This window comes from Cherax quadricarinatus, chromosome 46 (assembly GCF_038502225.1).
Source record: "Cherax quadricarinatus isolate ZL_2023a chromosome 46, ASM3850222v1, whole genome shotgun sequence".
NCBI lineage: Eukaryota > Metazoa > Arthropoda > Malacostraca > Decapoda > Parastacidae > Cherax > Cherax quadricarinatus.
Genome location: NC_091337.1, coordinates 27399984 through 27421909, shown reverse-complemented (window position 1 = coordinate 27421909; position 21926 = coordinate 27399984). Strand labels below are relative to the sequence as shown.

At 41.7% G+C, this 21926-nt stretch overlaps 1 protein-coding gene across 2 annotated transcripts in view; it reads right to left on the bottom strand.

Moving 5' to 3' along the window:
• The window catches only part of LOC128696631 (cytochrome P450 9e2-like), a 124032-nt gene that overhangs the window by 96819 nt on the left and 5287 nt on the right, over positions 1 to 21926 (bottom strand). Inside the window, exon 1 of one of the 2 annotated variants that reach the window (XM_070094615.1) lies at positions 21141 to 21259. The exons of the other annotated variant lie outside the window; for it this stretch is intronic. Coding sequence (XP_069950716.1) covers positions 21141 to 21244 — 104 coding nt within the window. The 5' untranslated portion in view covers positions 21245 to 21259. Of the gene's footprint in view, positions 1 to 21140; positions 21260 to 21926 lie in introns of those variants that run through there. 2 annotated transcript variants of the gene reach the window in all.

Here is a 21926-nt window from a genome sequence, read left to right as displayed (position 1 = left end):
AAGCAGGAAAGGTGATATGGTGATCTACAGGCACCAGCAATGTTTTATTCTTCTGTGGTCTGATGACCTTTGTGGGTTTAGCACTTGTTTTAATTGTAATATTAATGTGGCCTATCGTCGAGCAACTGGTGAAGGTATTTTTTTAATGGTGCTGTATATATATATATATATATATATATATATATATATATATATATATATATATATATATATATATATATATATATATATAATTTTCTCCTACCACCCCCTATTTTTCAAGTATGTTTTATTTAAAGACAAAATACATTGGCCAAACCTTCACAAAAATACAACAGAAAGTAAAACAACATAGGTAACTCAGAGCTACATCTCGAATACTTCGTCCAGCTCCCCTGCGGTGGGCCGCGTGTCCAGAATGCTGCAGGCATTTCCCCTCTGGATTGCAACACTGAGTCTCTGAAAGAGGAAGCCGGTCGCCCTGTGGTCCTTGGTTTCTATGATGAGCTTTTCACCCAGCTCTTTGAGGAACTTTAGAGCACACTTGCCCCATGCTACAAGGGTCTCCGACCCTATTGGAATGAAGTTAAAGCAAGGGGGAAGGTCTTCATATTTTCGGATCTTCTGGGTCTCCCTGTGGCTGGCAGCTCCACCCCCTTCCACTACGGAGTATGGCAAGTAGGTGTCTGCCAATGTGGCAGCACAGGTGCAGTCCCACGCAATCTGCTTTCCATCCTTCCAGGGTAGCATAGTGGCTCCATCAGGACGCTTTTGACTTCCATCAGACCTCAGTACTTGGGGTTCCCGTTGAGCTGGGCAACGGGCTGTGGCGAGGCTTCTCTTTATGTCATTGACCTCCTCATGTCTGGCATACTTCCCTTCTGTTGTGTGACACACAAGACCATGAAGTCCGAATTGATCAGCTGTCTCTCTGCCGCAAATACACCTGTGTTCTGATATATATATATATATATATATATATATATATATATATATATATATATATATATATATATATATATATATATAAAATTGCGCTAGACTTTGATCCAAGGCAGCCAGCTTTCAATGAGAAGGCTTACAGCTTTTCATCTCATCCCCTGCATGCATCAGCCTCACTAGAGATATTAACAATGCAAGTAATTCGCAAGAGCAGGCGAAATATACACAAACACTGATCTCTGGCAGAAGGAGACTCGAACCTACGAACCTTGGAAAAAGGTACGCAGTGCTTTACCAATCTACGCACACTGGACCAATACCTCGGAGTCCAGCTTGTAAGCCTTCTCCCTGAAAGCTGGCTGCCTTGGATCAAAGTCTAGCTCAAGCTGGACTCCAAGGTATTGGTCCAGAGTGGGTAGATTGGTGAAGCACTGCGTACCTTCTTCAAAGGTTCGTAGGTTCCAGTCTTCTTCAGCCAGAGATCAGTGTTTGTGTATATTTCGCCTGCTCTTGCGAATTCCTTGCATATATATATATATATATATATATATATATATATATATATATATATATATATATATATATATATATATATATATATATATATATATATATATATATATATATATATATATTGTTAATGAAAATGTAGTCCATTAAATATGTGCATAAGTAACAGTGGCGTTGCTAGGGTTGGTGTCACCCCCATGAAATCCAAGGACTGGGGGATGAGGGGAGTAAACTCCAGTTATGTCACTACTGCATGACCAGTTATGTCACTACTGCATGACCAGTTATGTCACTACTGCATGACCAGTTATGTCACTACTGCATGACCAGTTATGTCACTACTGCATGACCAGTTATGTCACTACTGCATGACCAGTTATGTCACTACTGCATGACCAGTTATGTCACTACTGCATGACCAGTTATGTCACTACTGCATGACCAGTTATGTCACTACTGCATGACCAGTTATGTCACTACTGCATGACCAGTTATGTCACTACTGCATGACCAGTTATGTCACTACTGCATGACCAGTTATGTCACTACTGCATGACCAGTTATGTCTCTACTGCATGACCAGTTACGTCAGTACTGCATGACCAGTTATGTCACTACTGCATGACCAGTTATGTCACTACTGCATGACCAGTTATGTCACTACTGCATGACCAGTTATGTCACTACTGCATGACCAGTTACGTCACTACTGCATGACCAGTTATGTCACTACTGCATGACCAGTTATGTCTCTACTGCATGACCAGTTACGTCACTACTGCATGACCAGTTATGTCACTACTGCATGACCAGTTATGTCACTACTGCATGACCAGTTATCTCACTACTGCATGACCAGTTATGTCACTACTGCATGACCGGTTATGTCACTAATGCATGACCAGTTACGTCACTACTGCATGACCAGTTACGTCACTACTGCATGACCAGTTACGTCACTACTGCATGACCAGTTACGTCACTACTGCATGACCAGTTACGTCACTACTGCATGACCAGTTATGTCACTACTGCATGACCAGTTACGTCACTACTGCATGACCAGTTACGTCACTACTGCATGACCAGTTATGTCACTACTGCATGACCAGTTACGTCACTACTGCATGACCAGTTACGTCACTACTGCATGACCAGTTATGTCACTACTGCATGACCAGTTACGTCAGAACTGCATGACCAGTTATGTCACTACTGCATGACTAGTTACGTCACTACTGCATGACCAGTTACGTCACTACTGCATGACCAGTTATGTCACTACTGCATGACCAGTTACGTCACTACTGCATGACCAGTTATGTCACTACTGCATGACCAGTTATGTCATTACTGCATGACCAGTTATGTCACTACTGCATGACCAGTTATGTCACTACTGCATGACCAGTTATGTCACTACTGCATGACTAGTTATGTCACTACTGCATGACCAGTTATGTCACTACTGCATGACCAGTTATGTCACTACTGCATGACCAGTTACGTCACTACTGCATGACCAGTTATGTCACTACTGCATGACCAGTTATGTCACTACTGCATGACCAGTTACGTCACTACTGCATGACCAGTTACATCATTACCGCATGACCAGTTATGTCACTACTCCATGACCAGTTATGTCACTACTGCATGACCAGTTATGTCACTACTGCATGACCAGTTATGTCACTACTGCATGACTAGTTATGTCACTACTGCATGACCAGTTATGTCACTACTGCATGACCAGTTACGTCACTACTGCATGACCAGTTACGTCACTACTGCACGACCAGTTACGTCACTACTGCAGACCAGTTACGCCACTACTGCATGACCAGTTATGTCAGTACTGCATGACCAGTTATGTCACTACTACATGACCAGTTACGTCACTACTGCATGACCAGTTACGCCACTACTGCATGACCAGTTACGTCACTACTGCATGACCAGTTACGTCACTACTACATGACCAGTTATGTCACTACTGCATGACCAGTTACGTCACTACTGCATGACCAGTTACGTCACTACTGCATGACCAGTTACGTCACTACTGCATGACCAGTTATGTCACTACTGCATGACCAGTTACGTCACTACTGCATAACCAGTTATGTCACTACTGCATGACCAGTTACGTCACTACTGCATGACCAGTTACGTCACTACTGCATGACCAGTTATGTCACTACTGCATGACCAGTTACGTCACTACTGCATGACTAGTTACGTCACTACTGCATGATGAGTTATGTCACTACTGCATGACCAGTTATGTCACTACTGCATGACCAGTTACGTCACTATTGCATGACCAGTTATGTCACTACTGCATGACCAGTTACGTTACTACTGCATGACCAGTTATGTCACTACTGCATGACCAGTTATGTCACTACTGCATGACCAGTTATGTCACTACTGCATGACCAGTTATGTCACTACTGCATGACCAGTTATGTCACTACTGCATGACTAGTTATGTCACTACTGCATGACCAGTTATGTCACTACTGCATGACCAGTTATGTCACTACTGCATGACCAGTTACGTCACTACTGCATGACCAGTTATGTCACTACTGCATGACCAGTTATGTCACTACTGCATGACCAGTTACGTCACTACTGCATGACCAGTTACATCATTACTGCATGACCAGTTATGTCACTACTCCATGACCAGTTATGTCACTACTGCATGACCAGTTATGTCACTACTGCATGACCAGTTATGTCAGTACTGCATGACTAGTTATGTCACTACTGCATGACCAGTTATGTCACTACTGCATGACCAGTTACGTCACTACTGCATGACCAGTTACGTCACTACTGCACGACCAGTTACGTCACTACTGCAGACCAGTTACGCCACTACTGCATGACCAGTTATGTCAGTACTGCATGACCAGTTATGTCACTACTACATGACGAGTTACGTCACTACTGCATGAACAGTTACGCCACTACTGCATGACCAGTTACGTCACTACTGCATGACCAGTTACGTCACTACTACATGACCAGTTATGTCACTACTGCATGACCAGTTACGTCACTACTGCATGACCAGTTACGTCACTACTGCATGACCAGTTACGTCACTACTGCATGACCAGTTATGTCACTACTGCATGACCAGTTACGTCACTACTGCATAACCAGTTATGTCACTACTGCATGACCAGTTACGTCACTACTGCATGACCAGTTACGTCACTACTGCATGACCAGTTATGTCACTACTGCATGACCAGTTACGTCACTACTGCATGACTAGTTACGTCACTACTGCATGATGAGTTATGTCACTACTGCATGACCAGTTATGTCACTACTGCATGACCAGTTACGTCACTATTGCATGACCAGTTATGTCACTACTGCATGACCAGTTATGTCACTACTGCATGACCAGTTACGTCACTACTGCATGACCAGTTACGTCACTCCTGCATGACCAGTTATGTCACTACTGCATGACCAGTTATGTCACTACTGCATGACCAGTTACGTCACTACTGCATGACCAGTTATGTCACTACTGCATGACCAGTTACGTCACTACTGCATGACTAGTTACGTCACTACTGCATGATCAGTTATGTCACTACTGCATGACCAGTTATGTCACTACTGCATGACCAGTTATGTCACTACTGCATGACCAGTTACGTCACTACTGCATGACCAGTTACGTCACTACTCCATGACCAGTTACGTCACTACTCCATGACCAGTTATGTCACTACTGCATGACTAGTTACGTCACTACTGCATGACCAGTTACGTCAGTACTGCATGACCAGTTATGTCACTACTGCATGACTAGTTACGTCACTACTGCATGACCAGTTACGTCAGTACTGCATGACCAGTTATGTCACTACTGCATGACTAGTTACGTCACTACTGCATGACCAGTTACGTCACTACTGCATGACCAGTTATGTCACTACTGCATTACCAGTTATGTCACTACTGCATGACCAGTTACGTCACTACTGCATGACCAGTTACGTCACTACTGCATGACCAGTTATGTCACTACTGCATGACCAGTTACGTCACTACTGCATGACCAGTTATGTCACTACCGCATGACCAGTTACGTCACTACTGCATGACCAGTTATGTCACTACTGCATGACCAGTTATGTCACTACTGCATGACCAGTTATGTCACTACTCCATGACCAGTTATGTCACTACTGCATGACCAGTTACGTCACTACTGCATGACCAGTTATGTCACTACTGCATGACCAGTTATGTTACTACTGCATGACTAGTTATGTCACTACTGCATGACCAGTTATGTCACTACTGCATGACCAGTTACGTCACTACTGCATGACCAGTTACGTCACTACTGCACGACCAGTTACGTCACTACTGCATGACCAGTTACGCCACTACTGCATGACCATTTATGTCACTACTGCATGACCAGTTACGTCACTACTGCATGACCAGTTATGTCACTACTGCATGACCAGTTACGTCACTACTGCATGACCAGTTATGTCACTACTGCATGACCAGTTACGTCACTACTGCATGACCAGTTATGTCACTACTGCATGACTAGTTATGTCACTACTGCATGACCAGTTATGTCACTACTGCATGACTAGTTATGTCACTACTGCATGACCAGTTATGTCACTACTGCATGACCAGTTACGTCACTACTGCATGACCAGTTATGTCACTACTGCATGACCAGTTATGTCACTACTGCATGACCAGTTATGTCACTACTGCATGACCAGTTACGTTACTACTGCATAACCAGTTACGTTACTACTGCATGACCAGTTACGTCACTACTGCATGACCAGTTACGTTACTACTGCATGACCAGTTACGTTACTACTGCATGACCAGTTACGTTACTACTGCATAACCAGTTACGTTACTACTGCATGACCAGTTACGTCACTACTGCATGACCAGTTACGTTACTACTGCATAACCAGTTACGTTACTACTGCATGACCAGTTACGTCACTACTGCATGACCAGTTACGTCACTACTGCATGACCAGTTACGTTACTACTGCATGACCAGTTACGTCACTACTGCATGACCAGTTACGTCACTACTGCATGACCAGTTATGTCACTACTGCATGACCAGTTATGTCACTACTGCATGACCAGTTACGTCACTATTGCATGACCAGTTACGTTACTACTGCATGACCAGTTACGTTACTACTGCATGACCAGTTACGTCACTACTGCATGACCAGTTACGTTACTACTGCATGACCAGTTACGTCACTACTGCATGACCAGTTACGTCACTACTGCATGACCAGTTACGTTACTACTGCATGACCAGTTACGTCACTACTGGATGACCAGTTACGTCACTACTGCATGACCAGTTATGTCACTACTGCATGACCAGTTATGTCACTACTGCATGACCAGTTACGTCACTACTGCATGACCAGTTACGTTACTACTGCATGACCAGTTACGTCACTACTGCATGACCAGTTACGTTACTACTGCATGACCAGTTACGTCACTACTGCATGACCAGTCACGTCACTACTGCATGACCAGTTACGTTACTACTGCATGACCAGTTACGTCACTACTGCATGACTAGTTACGTCACTACTGCATGATCAGTTATGTCACTACTGCATGACCAGTTATGTCACTACTGCATGACCAGTTATGTCACTACTGCATGACCAGTTACGTCACTACTGCATGACCAGTTACGTCACTACTCCATGACCAGTTACGTCACTACTCCATGACCAGTTATGTCACTACTGCATGACTAGTTACGTCACTACTGCATGACCAGTTACGTCAGTACTGCATGACCAGTTATGTCACTACTGCATGACTAGTTACGTCACTACTGCATGACCAGTTACGTCAGTACTGCATGACCAGTTATGTCACTACTGCATGACTAGTTACGTCACTACTGCATGACCAGTTACGTCACTACTGCATGACCAGTTATGTCACTACTGCATGACCAGTTATGTCACTACTGCATGACCAGTTACGTCACTACTGCATGACCAGTTACGTCACTACTGCATGACCAGTTATGTCACTACTGCATGACCAGTTACGTCACTACTGCATGACCAGTTATGTCACTACTGCATGACCAGTTACGTCACTACTGCATGACCAGTTATGTCACTACTGCATGACCAGTTATGTCACTACTGCATGACCAGTTATGTCACTACTCCATGACCAGTTATGTCACTACTGCATGACCAGTTACGTCACTACTGCATGACCAGTTATGTCACTACTGCATGACCAGTTATGTTACTACTGCATGACTAGTTATGTCACTACTGCATGACCAGTTATGTCACTACTGCATGACCAGTTACGTCACTACTGCATGACCAGTTACGTCACTACTGCACGACCAGTTACGTCACTACTGCATGACCAGTTACGCCACTACTGCATGACCATTTATGTCACTACTGCATGACCAGTTACGTCACTACTGCATGACCAGTTATGTCACTACTGCATGACCAGTTACGTCACTACTGCTTGACCAGTTATGTCACTACTGCATGACCAGTTACGTCACTACTGCATGACCAGTTATGTCACTACTGCATGACTAGTTATGTCACTACTGCATGACCAGTTATGTCACTACTGCATGACTAGTTATGTCACTACTGCATGACCAGTTACGTTACTACTGCATGACCAGTTACGTCACTACTGCATGACCAGTTATGTCACTACTGCATGACCAGTTATGTCACTACTGCATGACCAGTTATGTCACTACTGCATGACCAGTTACGTTACTACTGCATAACCAGTTACGTTACTACTGCATGACCAGTTACGTCACTACTGCATGACCAGTTACGTCACTACTGCATGACCAGTTACGTTACTACTGCATGACCAGTTACGTTACTACTGCATAACCAGTTACGTTACTACTGCATGACCAGTTACGTCACTACTGCATGACCAGTTACGTTACTACTGCATAACCAGTTACGTTACTACTGCATGACCAGTTACGTCACTACTGCATAACCAGTTACGTCACTACTGCATGACCAGTTACGTTACTACTGCATGACCAGTTACGTCACTACTGCATGACCAGTTACGTCACTACTGCATGACCAGTTATGTCACTACTGCATGACCAGTTATGTCACTACTGCATGACCAGTTACGTCACTATTGCATGACCAGTTACGTTACTACTGCATGACCAGTTACGTTACTACTGCATGACCAGTTACGTCACTACTGCATGACCAGTTACGTTACTACTGCATGACCAGTTACGTCACTACTGCATGACCAGTTACGTCACTACTGCATGACCAGTTACGTTACTACTGCATGACCAGTTACGTCACTACTGCATGACCAGTTACGTCACTACTGCATGACCAGTTATGTCACTACTGCATGACCAGTTATGTCACTACTGCATGACCAGTTACGTCACTACTGCATGACCAGTTACGTTACTACTGCATGACCAGTTACGTCACTACTGCATGACCAGTTACGTTACTACTGCATGACCAGTTACGTCACTACTGCATGACCAGTTACGTCACTACTGCATGACCAGTTACGTCACTACTGCATGACCAGTTACGTTACTACTGCATGACCAGTTACGTCACTACTGCATGACCAGTTACGTCACTACTGCATGACCAGTTACGTTACTACTGCATGACCAGTTACGTCACTACTGCATGACCAGTTACGTCACTACTGCATGACCAGTTATGTCACTACTGCATGACCAGTTACGTCACTACTGCATGACCAGTTACGTTACTACTGCATGACCAGTTACGTCACTACTGCATGACCAGTTACGTCACTACTGCATGACCAGTTATGTCACTACTGCATGACCAGTTATGTCACTACTGCATGACCAGTTACGTCACTACTGCATGACCAGTTACGTTACTACTGCATGACCAATTATGTCACTACTGCATGACCAGTTATGTCACTACTGCATGACCAGTTACGTCACTACTGCATGACCAGTTACGTTACTACTGCATGACCAGTTATGTCACTACTGCATGACCAGTTACGTCACTACTAGATGACCAGTTACGTTACTACTGCATGACCAGTTATGTCACTACTGCATGACCAGTTACGTCACTACTGCATGACCAGTTACGTCACTACTGCATGACCAGTTACGTCACTACTGCATGACCAGTTATGTCACTACTGCATGACCAGTTACGTCACTACTGCATGACCAGTTATGTCACTACTGCATGACCAGTTATGTCACTACTGCATGACCAGTTATGTCACTACTGCATGACCAGTTATGTCACTACTGCATGACCAGTTACGTCACTACTGCATGACCAGTTATGTCACTACTGCATGACCAGTTACGTCACTACTGCATGACCAGTTATGTCACTACTGCATGACCAGTTACGTCACTACTGCATGACCAGTTATGTCACTACTGCATGACCAGTTACGTCACTACTGCATGACCAGTTATGTCACTACTGCATGACCAGTTACGTCACTACTGCATGACCAGTTATGTCACTACTGCATGACCAGTTACGTCACTACTGCATGACCAGTGACAAATGTTTAACAATGAGAACGTTTAAGGGCCATAAACTGAACAGGAGAATACTTCTCAACTTTATTAATGATAAAATAAACATTCATAGTAATATTAAGGAAACATAAACTCAAATACCACTTTGAGTACAGCAACACATCCTACATTTATTATTCTTCAACAATGAAAAAAATGAAAAATAAAGAAAAACACTGCAATATCAGATAAACACTAGTTCTGGTTTGACCTTGAGTACAGGTAACATCTCAGTGAATCTGATCTTACATTTGACCTTGAGTACAGGTAACATCTCAGTGAATCTGATGTTACATTTGACCGTGAGTACAGGTAACATCTCAGTGAATCTGATCTTACATTTGACCTTGAGTACAGGTAACATCTCAGTGAATCTGATGTTACATTTTACCTTGAGTACAGGTAACATCTCAGTGAATCTGATCTTACATTTGACCTTGAGTACAGGTAACATCTCAGTGAATCGGATCTTACATTTTACCTTGAGTACAGGTAACATCTCAGTGAATCTGATGTTACATTTGACCTTGAGTACAGGTAACATCTCAGTGAATCTGATGTTACATTTGACCTTGAGTACAGGTAACATCTCAGTGAATCTGATCTTACATTTGACCTTGAGTACAGGTAACATCTCAGTGAATCTGATGTTACATTTGACCTTGAGTACAGGTAACATCTCAGTGAATCTGATGTTACATTTGACCTTGAGTACAGGTAACATCTCAGTGAATCTGATGTTATATTTGACCTTGAGTACAAATAACATCTCAGTGAATCTGATGTTACATTTGACCTTGAGTACAGGTAACATCTCAGTGAATCTGATCTTACATTTGACCTTGAGTACAGGTAACATCTCAGTGAATCTGATGTTACATTTGACCTTGAGTACAGGTAACATCTCAGTGAATCTGATGTTACATTTGACCTTGAGTACAGGTAACATCTCAGTGAATCTGATCTTACATTTGACCTTGAGTACAGGTAACATCTCAGTGAATCTGATCTTACATTTGACCTTGAGTACAAGTAACATCTCAGTGAATCTGATGTTACATTTGACCTTGAGTACAGGTAACATCTCAGTGAATCTGATGTTACATTTGACCTTGAGTACAGGTAACATCTCAGTGAATCTGATGTTACATTTGACCTTGAGTACAAGTAACATTTCAGTGAATCTGATGTTACATTTGACCTTGAGTACAAGTAACATCTCAGTGAATCTGATGTTTCATTTGACCTTGAGTACAGGTAACATCTCAGTGAATCTGATCTTACATTTGACCTTGAGTACAGGTAAAATCTCAGTGAATGTGATGTTACATTTGACCTTGAGTACAGGTAACATCTCAGTGAATCTGATGTTACATTTGACCTTGAGTACAGGTAACATCTCAGTGAATCTGATGTTACATTTGACCTTGAGTACAGGTAACATCTCAGTGAATCTGATGTTACATTTGACCTTGAGTACAGGTAACATCTCAGTGAATCTGATGTTACATTTGACCTTGAGTACAAGTAACATCTCAGTGAATCTGATATTACATTTGACCTTGAGTACAAGTAACATCTCAGTGAATCTGATGTTACATTTGACCTTGAGTACAGGTAACATCTCAGTGAATCTGATCTTACATTTGACCTTGAGTACAGGTAACATCTCAGTGAATGTGATGTTACATTTGACCTTGAGTACAGGTAACATCTCAGTGAATCTGATGTTACATTTGACCTTGAGTACAGGTAACATCTCAGTGAATCTGATGTTACATTTGACCTTGAGTACAGGTAACATCTCAGTGAATCTGATGTTACATTTGACCTTGAGTACAGGTAACATCTCAGGGAATCTGATGTTGCATTTGACCTTGAGTACAGGTAACATCTCAGTGAATCTGATGTTACATTTGACCTTGAGTACAGGTAACATCTCAGTGAATCTGATGTTACATTTGACCTTGAGTACAGGTAACATCTCAGTGAATCTGATGTTACATTTGACCTTGAGTACTGGTAACATCTCAGTGAATCTGATGTTACATTTGACCTTTAGTACAGGTAACATCTCAGTGAATCTGATGTTACATTTGACCTTGAGTACAGGTAACATCTCAGTGAATCTGATGTTACATTTGACCTTGAGTACAGGTAACATCTCAGTGAATCTGATGTTACATTTGACCTTGAGTACAGGTAACATCTCAGTGAATCTAATCTTGCATTTGACCTTGAGTACAGGTAACATCTCAGTGAATCTGATGTTACATTTGACCTTGAGAACAGGTAACATCTCAGTGAATCTGATGTTACATTTGACCTTGAGTACAGGTAACATCTCAGTGAATATGATGTTACATTTGACCTTGAGTACAGGTAACATCTCAGTGAATCTGATGTTACATTTGACCATGAGTACAGGTAACATCTCAGTGAATCTGATCTTACATTTGACCTTGAGTGTAGGTAACATCTCAGTGAATCTGATCTTACATTTGACCTTGAGTACAAGTAACATCTCAGTGAATCTGATCTTACATTTGACCTTGAGTACAAGTAACATCTCAGTGAATCTGATGTTACATTTGACCTTGAGTACAGGTAACATCTCATTGAATCTGATGTTACATTTGACCTTGAGTACAGGTAACATCTCAGTGAATCTGATGTTACATTTGATCTTGAGTACAGGTAACATCTCAGTGAATCTGATGTTACATTTGACCTTGAGTACAGGTAACATCTCAGTGAATCTGATGTTATATTTGACCTTGAGTACAGGTAACATCTCAGTGAATCTGATGTTACATTTGACCTTGAGTACAGGTAACATCTAAGTGAATCTGATCTTACATTTGACCTTGAGTACAGGTAACATCTCAGTGAATCTGATGTTACATTTGACCTTGAGTACAGGTAACATCTCAGTGAATCTGATGTTACATTTGACCTTGAGTACAGGTAACATCTCAGTGAATCTGATCTTACATTTGACCTTGAGTACAGGTAACATCTCAGTGAATCTGATGTTACATTTGACCTTGAGTACAGGTAACATCTCAGTGAATCTGATGTTACATTTGACCTTGAGTACAGGTAACATCTCAGTGAATCTGATGTTACATTTGACCTTGAGTACAGGTAACATCTCAGTGAATCTGATCTTACATTTGACCTTGAGTACAGGTAACATCTCAGTGAATCTGATGTTACATTTGACCTTGAGTACAGGTAACATCTCAGTGAATCTGATGTTACATTTGACCTTGAGTACAGGTAACATCTCAGTGAATCTGATGTTATATTTGACCTTGAGTACAGGTAACATCTCAGTGAATCTGATGTTACATTTGACCTTGAGTACAGGTAACATCTCAGTGAATCTGATCTTACATTTGACCTTGAGTACAGGTAACATCTCAGTGAATCTGATGTTACATTTGACCTTGAGTACAGGTAACATCTCAGTGAATCTCATGTTACATTTGACCTTGAGTACAGGTAACATCTCAGTGAATCTGATCTTACATTTGACCTTGAGTACAGGTAACATCTCAGTGAATCTGATCTTACATTTGACCTTGAGTACAGGTAACATCTCAGTGAATCTGATGTTACATTTGACCTTGAGTACAGGTAACATCTCAGTGAATCTGATGTTACATTTGACCTTGAGTACAGGTAACATCTCAGTGAATCTGATGTTACATTTGACCTTGAGTACAAGTAACATTTCAGTGAATCTGATGTTACATTTGACCTTGAGTACAAGTAGCATCTCAGTGAATCTGATGTTTCATTTGACCTTGAGTACAGGTAACATCTCAGTGAATCTGATCTTACATTTGACCTTGAGTACAGGTAACATCTCAGTGAATGTGATGTTACATTTGACCTTGAGTACAGGTAACATCTCAGTGAATCTGATGTTACATTTGACCTTGAGTACAGGTAACATCTCAGTGAATCTGATGTTACATTTGACCTTGAGTACAGGTAACATCTCAGTGAATCTGATGTTACATTTGACCTTGAGTACAGGTAACATCTCAGTGAATCTGATGTTACATTTGACCTTGAGTACAAGTAACATCTCAGTGAATCTGATATTACATTTGACCTTGAGTACAAGTAACATCTCAGTGAATCTGATGTTACATTTGACCTTGAATACAGGTAACATCTCAGTGAATCTGATCTTACATTTGACCTTGAGTACAGGTAACATCTCAGTGAATGTGATGTTACATTTGACCTTGAGTACAGGTAACATCTCAGTGAATCTGATGTTACATTTGACCTTGATTTCAGGTAACATCTCAGTGAATCTGATGTTACATTTGACCTTGAGTACAGGTAACATCTCAGTGAATCTGATGTTACATTTGACCTTGAGTACAGGTAACATCTCAGTGAATCTGATCTTACATTTGACCTTGAGTATAGGTAACATCTCAGTGAATCTGATCTTACATTTGACCTTGAGTACAAGTAACATCTCAGTGAATCTGATCTTACATTTGACCTTGAGTACAAGTAACATCTCAGTGAATCTAATCTTACATTTGACCTTGAGTACAAGTAACATCTCAGTGAATCTGATGTTACATTTGACCTTGATTTCAGGTAACATCTCAGTGAATCTGATGTTACATTTGACCTTGAGTACAGGTAACATCTCAGTGAATCTGATGTTACATTTGACCTTGAGTACAGGTAACATCTCAGTGAATCTGATCTTACATTTGACCTTGAGTATAGGTAACATCTCAGTGAATCTGATCTTACATTTGACCTTGAGTACAAGTAACATCTCAGTGAATCTAATCTTACATTTGACCTTGAGTACAAGTAACATCTCAGTGAATCTGATGTTACATTTGACCTTGAGTACAGGTAACATCTCAGTGAATCTGATGTTACATTTGACCTTGAGTACAGGTAACATCTCAGTGAATCTGATGTTACATTTGACCTTGAGTACAGGTAACATCTCAGTGAATCTGATCTTACATTTGACCTTGAGTACAGGTAACATCTCAGTGAATCTGATCTTACATTTCCTTGCCTTCAATCCTGCATAATCATCTATCACATCATCAAAATCAATTATTTTTTCTAATGTAGGCCTATATTTACTTTGTAATCATATAATAGGCTATATAGAAACGAAGGATTTTTCTCTTATGTTGCTGCAGCACTGTTTGTGCACTAGTGCCACCTTCTTTAGGGGCTCCATGGTGTCGCCCCCTTGATGGTGTCACCCCCTTGATGGTGTCACCCCCTTGATGGTGTCACCCCCTTGATGGTGTCACCCCCTTGATGGTGTCACCCCCTTGATGGTGTCACCCCCTTGATGGTGTCGCCCCCTTGATGGTGTCATCCCCTTGATGGTGTCACCCCCTTGATGGTGTCACCCCCTTGATGGTGTCACCCCCTTGATGGTGTCACCCCCTTGATGTTGTCACCCCATTAATGGTGTCACCCCCTTGATGGTGTCATCCCCTTGATGGTGTCACCCCCTTGATGGTGTCACCCGGGGCGACCCGCATCGCCTTACGACGCCACTGATAAGTAAGTTTGTCCTTGATCAACCTCTTCACCGCTTCTATGATAAACAAACTTGGCTCCAAGGTGGCGTATTTTTCAATATATCACATGACCCTAGACAAGGCATGTTTGTATAACACGTCCCTTATAACCAAAGTCATTAAACCAATTCCCAGCATTCTGGAATTGGTCAGATAACTTCCAAAATCCTCAGTGGCGATGTTTGAATCGTCCACAAAAGGTTTTAAATAACAAGGTGATGATAGAGAGTGAAAAATAAAATTGTTGGTGCGGTTTTGACGATTTAATGTATGAAATAGTGGGAATTTTTCATTCCAGTTTGTACATATTGCCAGTTTACTTTTTTTTGTCAATTTTATCATAACAGGTTATTAAAAAAAAAATTCAGGATTGTAGATAATTTTTTTTTTTTTTTTTTTTTTTATTCGCCGGTATTCTCCCGACCCGGGTCTTTTCCAAGTAGTGGTGACCCGGCCTTGGCTCCCTATCTGGGGAGTGTCTCGAGACTTAAGTCTCCCATGGGAGGAGGTACAAGTACCTCCTCATCTTTGGGACCAAGTGTCCCCAGGCCTAGCCACATTCCCCGCCCTCACGGGGCTCGTAGGGAGAAGCTAGGCCTCTGGTCTGCCATCTACCCCGCCTCAAAGGGGCTCGTGGGGATGGCAGTCTTATGAGCTGCAGATGGTAACAAGCTCAGGCTCTTTAGATAATTTTAAAAAGAACGTAAATGTGTAAAGAAAACTTGAAAAAAATATATAAATCCACAGATTTATGGATCTTTTAAATTTATCGAGTAGATATTTTCAACATTTTTGGAGCATTATTTAACAATATTTTCTTTGTATTTAAACTTTGGTTAAGTAAAGCGCATTTTTATAATGTTTTTCCGGATATACAGAGACAAACTCCAGCTACTGAACATGAACCAACAAAATGAGCGCTTGTACAACCTTATGCCAAGAATTTTTTCTCCCATTTCATATCTTAAATCGGTTATTATAGATCGATGTCGTTCACTATTATTTAATTTTAATTTAGGGAATGCGTTAAAGTAGTATGGGTGACACAAGTATAATATCTATGACTTGGGAGATATTCAGATTCGACGCCAGGTAGGGCAGAGTAAGTGTAGTTCCATTAATCAAGAACTCCTCACCAATATCAAGGCAAAATAATAATTTAAAATAATACCATGTTCCTCCGAGGTTAAAATTGGCAAAATGACCTGTGAAAAATATTAACCTTCCAACTACACCGTTATGAAAAACTGGAGGAAATAATAACTAGGACTGAGTATACTACAAACTCGAATCACACACTAGAACGGAAAAGTAATGTGAAGGACCTGGGAGTGGTAATGTCTGAAGAACTCACCTTCAAGGATCACAACAATGCTACTACCACATCTGCGAGGAAACTGATGGGATGGATAATGAGAACATTCAAGACAAGATATGCTAAGCCAATGATGATCCTTTTTAAATCACTTATTCTCTCTAGGCTGGAATACTGCTGTACATTAACATCCCCATTCAAGGCAGGTGAAATTGCTGAACTAGAGAATGTACATAGAACCTTTACTGCACATGTAAGTTCCATCAAACACCTTAACTACTGGGAGCGCCTGGAAGCACTTGACTTGTACTCACTAGAGCGCAGGCGAGAGAGATATATCATAATCTACACCTGGAAGATACTGGAGGGACTGGTCCCTAATATGCACACAGCAATCACTCCATACGAAAGCAAAAGACTTGGCAGGCGATGCAACATACCCCCAGTGAAAAGTAGGGGCGTCACTGGTACACTAAGAGAAAATGCAATAAGTGTCCGGGGCCCAAGACTGTTCAACAGCCTCCCACCAGCAATAAGGGGCATTACGGGAAGACCTCTGGTTGTATTCAAGAGAGAGCTGAACAGATACCTATAGACGGTGCCGGATCAGCCGGGCTGTGGTTCGAACGTTGGATTGCGTGCGACCAGCAGTAACAGCCTCGTGGATTAGACCCTGCTCCACCGGGAGGCCTGGTCGTGGACCGGGCCGCGGGGGCGTTGACCCCCGGAATGCCCTCCAGGTAGACTCTTTTAAGTAAGGAACCTGAGAGATAAAATTCTGAAGCCGATCAAATGAGGCCAAAGTCACATTGTTCGTGGGGCTTCAGACATGCTAATATTCCCCAGAATCTTACTCAACATAGGGCGCACAGCGTTGAAAATTTTAAGTTGATGAAATAAGGTCTTCTCGAGTGTTAACGAAAATTTTGAAGAAAGGAAAGAAAAAGTTGCAAAAAATATTGTGAAAATGGAAAAATCTCTCCTTACTAAACCTGAAAGGGCCATAAAAATCAATATTTCAGTTTTTCATTTTTTCACATTTATATTCTATTTAAACTTCTTTATAATCATTTAAGAAGCAAATATATGATTAGTATTTTTTAAGAAAATTCTGTTTGATTAAAGTTACTAAAAAATGTCGTTTTGGCTGCCAAGTTGTGCAAAATATTGGGGAAATACTTTAAAATATGATACACAAGTGTTTATGTGTTGACGCCGATCATAACACAAACTCAAGTTATCAAGTTACTACCAGGAACAGACAAGAAATAATTTAGTTTAAATAATTTGCAAATCAAAATTTTCCCAGCTCAAAGTGAGCACCAAACTTTCTGATAATGAAGCTTTTCAATGGCGAAAGTTTCAAGCCCATCCCAAGATTATTATTATTATTATAATCAAGGGGGAAGCGCTAAACCCGGAGGATTATACAGCGCCTAGGGGGGGGGGATGTGGAAGGCATTCAGGCTTAATTCGGGGAACTGGAGCACAGATCCAATTCCCTAAATCAAGAGCCCCTCACCAACATCAAGGAACCTTCCTTGAGGGGCCCATCCCAAGAAAAATTCAATTTTCTCTAATCTGATTCTACCGATTCCATGATTTTTAACAATTTCAATAAAATTTCAAAATTCCGCCTACTCAGATTAAAGTTTGGAATATCAGAATTGTTATAGAATGCATCATTATTATTTTTTTGAATCAGATCCAAAAAAGCATTTTGTCATTACTGAATATAATTGAATATCTCTATTTATTAAAAAAAATGGCAAATTGGGACTGATGCCACCCAACAATAGCAAGAACTTTGCTTTCACAAAAGCTTCACCAATTATGAAAATCCAATGACAAGTAGAAGAGTAATTCTCCAGGTATGACAAGGATTCCAACGATTCCTGGTTTTAGCAGTTTAACTATATAAAAAGATCATGCAGGCAAGTAAACTTATTGGGTTGTATTCTGTCTGCAAGATGCATCAGCCGTTTAATATTTAGGAAGTTCAGAAGTAAACTGAAATTTAAGGTGATTTAATAGGCATAAAACATTCACAATTTTCTTTTATTACTATATATGTTTTTTAACATATCGGCCGTTGTCGCACCAAAGCTGAGGGACTAGAAGAAGAAAAACTTTCACCATTATTCATCCATCACTGTCTTGCCAGAACATCGCTTACACTACAGTTATAAAACTGCAACATTAACATCCCTTCTTAGGAGTTGTACTTCCCATCTCCAGGACTCAAGTCCAGCCTGCCAGTTTCCCTGAATCCCTTCATAAATGTTACCTTGCTTACACTCCAACAGCACGTCAAGTACTAAAAACCATTTGTCTCCATTCGCTTCTATCAAACACGCTCACACATGCTTGCTGAAAGTCCAATCCCTCACACACAAAACATCCTTTACCACGTCCCTCCAACCTTTCCCAGGCCGACCTCTACCCCGCCTTCCCTCCACTACAGATTTGTACACTCTCGAAGTCATTCTCTTTCGTTCCACTCTCTCTGCATGCCCGAACCACCTCAACAACACCTCCTCAGCCCTCCGGATAATAGTTTTGGTAATCCCGCGTTTCCTCTTAATTTCCAAACTACGAATTCTCTGCATTATATTCACACCACACATTGCCCTCAGACGTGACATCTCCACTGCCTCCAGCCCTCTCCTTGTTGCAACATTCACCACCCATGCTTCGCATCCCTATAAGAGTGTTGGTATAACTATACTGTCATACATTCCCCTCTTTGATTTCATGGACAACGTTCTTCGTTTCCAGAGACTCCTCAGTGCATCACTCAACTTTTTCCCCTCATCAGTTGTGTAATTTACCTCATCCTTCATAGACCCATCTGCTGACATGTCCACACTAAATATATGAATACATTCACCTCCTACATACTCTCTCCCTCCAATCTGATATTCAATCTTTCGTTGCCTATTTTTTTTTTTTTTTGGTATCCTCGTCACCTTACTCTTTCCTATATTCACTTTTAATTTTCTTCTTTTACATACCCTACCAAACTCACCCACCAACCTCTGCAACTTCCCTTCAGAATCTCCAAAAAGCACAGCATCATCAGCAAAGAGCATCTGTGACAACTCCCATTCTGTGTTCACACTGTTGTACAAATAAAATGGTCAGATCCACACCTATACATTTGTATTTTACTCTCGACAGTCGTCTACTAATGTGGCACATTTTCTGAATTTTTGAAGACATGCCACAGAGCCATTCCAGGATACTTGAAACTGGTTCAATACCTTTGGTCACTTGCACATGCCAATTGTTCCATGAATCTGGGTCAAGTTACTGTGCAGAACTGTTGAAGATTTGAAGTCGATATGTTAAATCCTTCTCAAGTTATGAACAAACGAAGGTGCAAGAAAAAAAAAAGCAAAGAAAAATTAGAAAATGGTCTTCCCCTTCGCGTTTACCTAATTGTCTGTTATATTGTCTCTGAAATAAGCGTCATGTGACTACTGCTGCCTCAGATTATTGCTTTTCCACTTACTAAGATCATGGAGTGTAGATGAGGTTAACATAATTGGGTAAATGATAATAATAATAATAATAATAATAATAATAATAATAATAATAATAATAATAATAATAATTATTATTATTATTATTATTATTATTATTATTATTATTATTATTATTATTATTATTATTATTATTATTATTATTATTATTATTGCTATAATAATAATACAAAAATAAAAACAAACAATAGCAAAAATACAAACAGTAGCAGTAACAACCACAATTATTGTCACAACCACAACAACAACAACCACAACGAACAAAATAATAATTATATTAATAATAATAAAAATTTTCTTTTCAAAAGAGTACATATACAGGTGATACAGATCTAGTTGACACTATTGTTATACTCTCTAGAAAACTCTGGTCATGCGCAGCATTTCAAACAGCCTAAGTTAATCTTGACCTCCTAGATGCCACCCACAACAGCTGGCTAACACTCAGGTACCTACTTACTGCTAGGTCATCAGGGCAGCAGGTGTAAGAAAACATGCGTAACGTTCCACCTGTGCTGTGGACTGATCCCGGGCTCTCACTTTTAATTCTTTTAAGGGCGGAAGGTGTGTCCACTTACCGGTGGGGTGTTTGTTCTGCCGTGAGATGTGGGTGGGTCGGGTGGGCTGAGATGGGTGGGTCGGGCGGTCTGTGATTGTCAACTGGGTGATGATTTGTTAACATACATCTGATGCTTGCTCATTGTGCCACTAATGTTAAGATAAGATAAGATAAGATTTCGTTCGGATTTTTAACCCCGGAGGGTTAGCCACCCAGGATAACCCAAGAAAGTCAGTGCGTCATCGAGGACTGTCTAACTTATTTCCATTGGGGTCCTTAATCTTGTCCCCCAGGATGCGACCCACACCAGTCGACTAACACCCAGGTACCTATTTGCTGCTAGGTGAACAGGACAACAGGTGTAAGGAAACGTGTCGAAATGTTTCCACCCGCCGGGAATCGAACCCGGGCCCTCCGTGTGTGAAGCGGGAGCTTTATCCACCAGGCCACCGGGCCACCACCAGGCCACCACCAGGCCACCGGGCCACCACCAGGCCACCGGGCCACCACCAGGCCACCGGGCCACCACCAGGCCACCGGGCCACCACCAGGCCACCGGGCCACCACCAGGCCACCGGGCCACCACCAGGCCACCGGGCCACCACCAGGCCACCGGGCCACCCACCAGGCCACCCACCAGGCCACCCACCAGGCCACCAACCAGGCCACCGGGCCACCACCAGGCCACCGGGCCACCACCAGGCCACCGGGCCACCACCAGGCCACCACCAGGCCACCACCGGGCCACCACCAGGCCACCAGGCCACCACCAGGCCACCAGGCCACCACCAGGCCACCAGGCCAC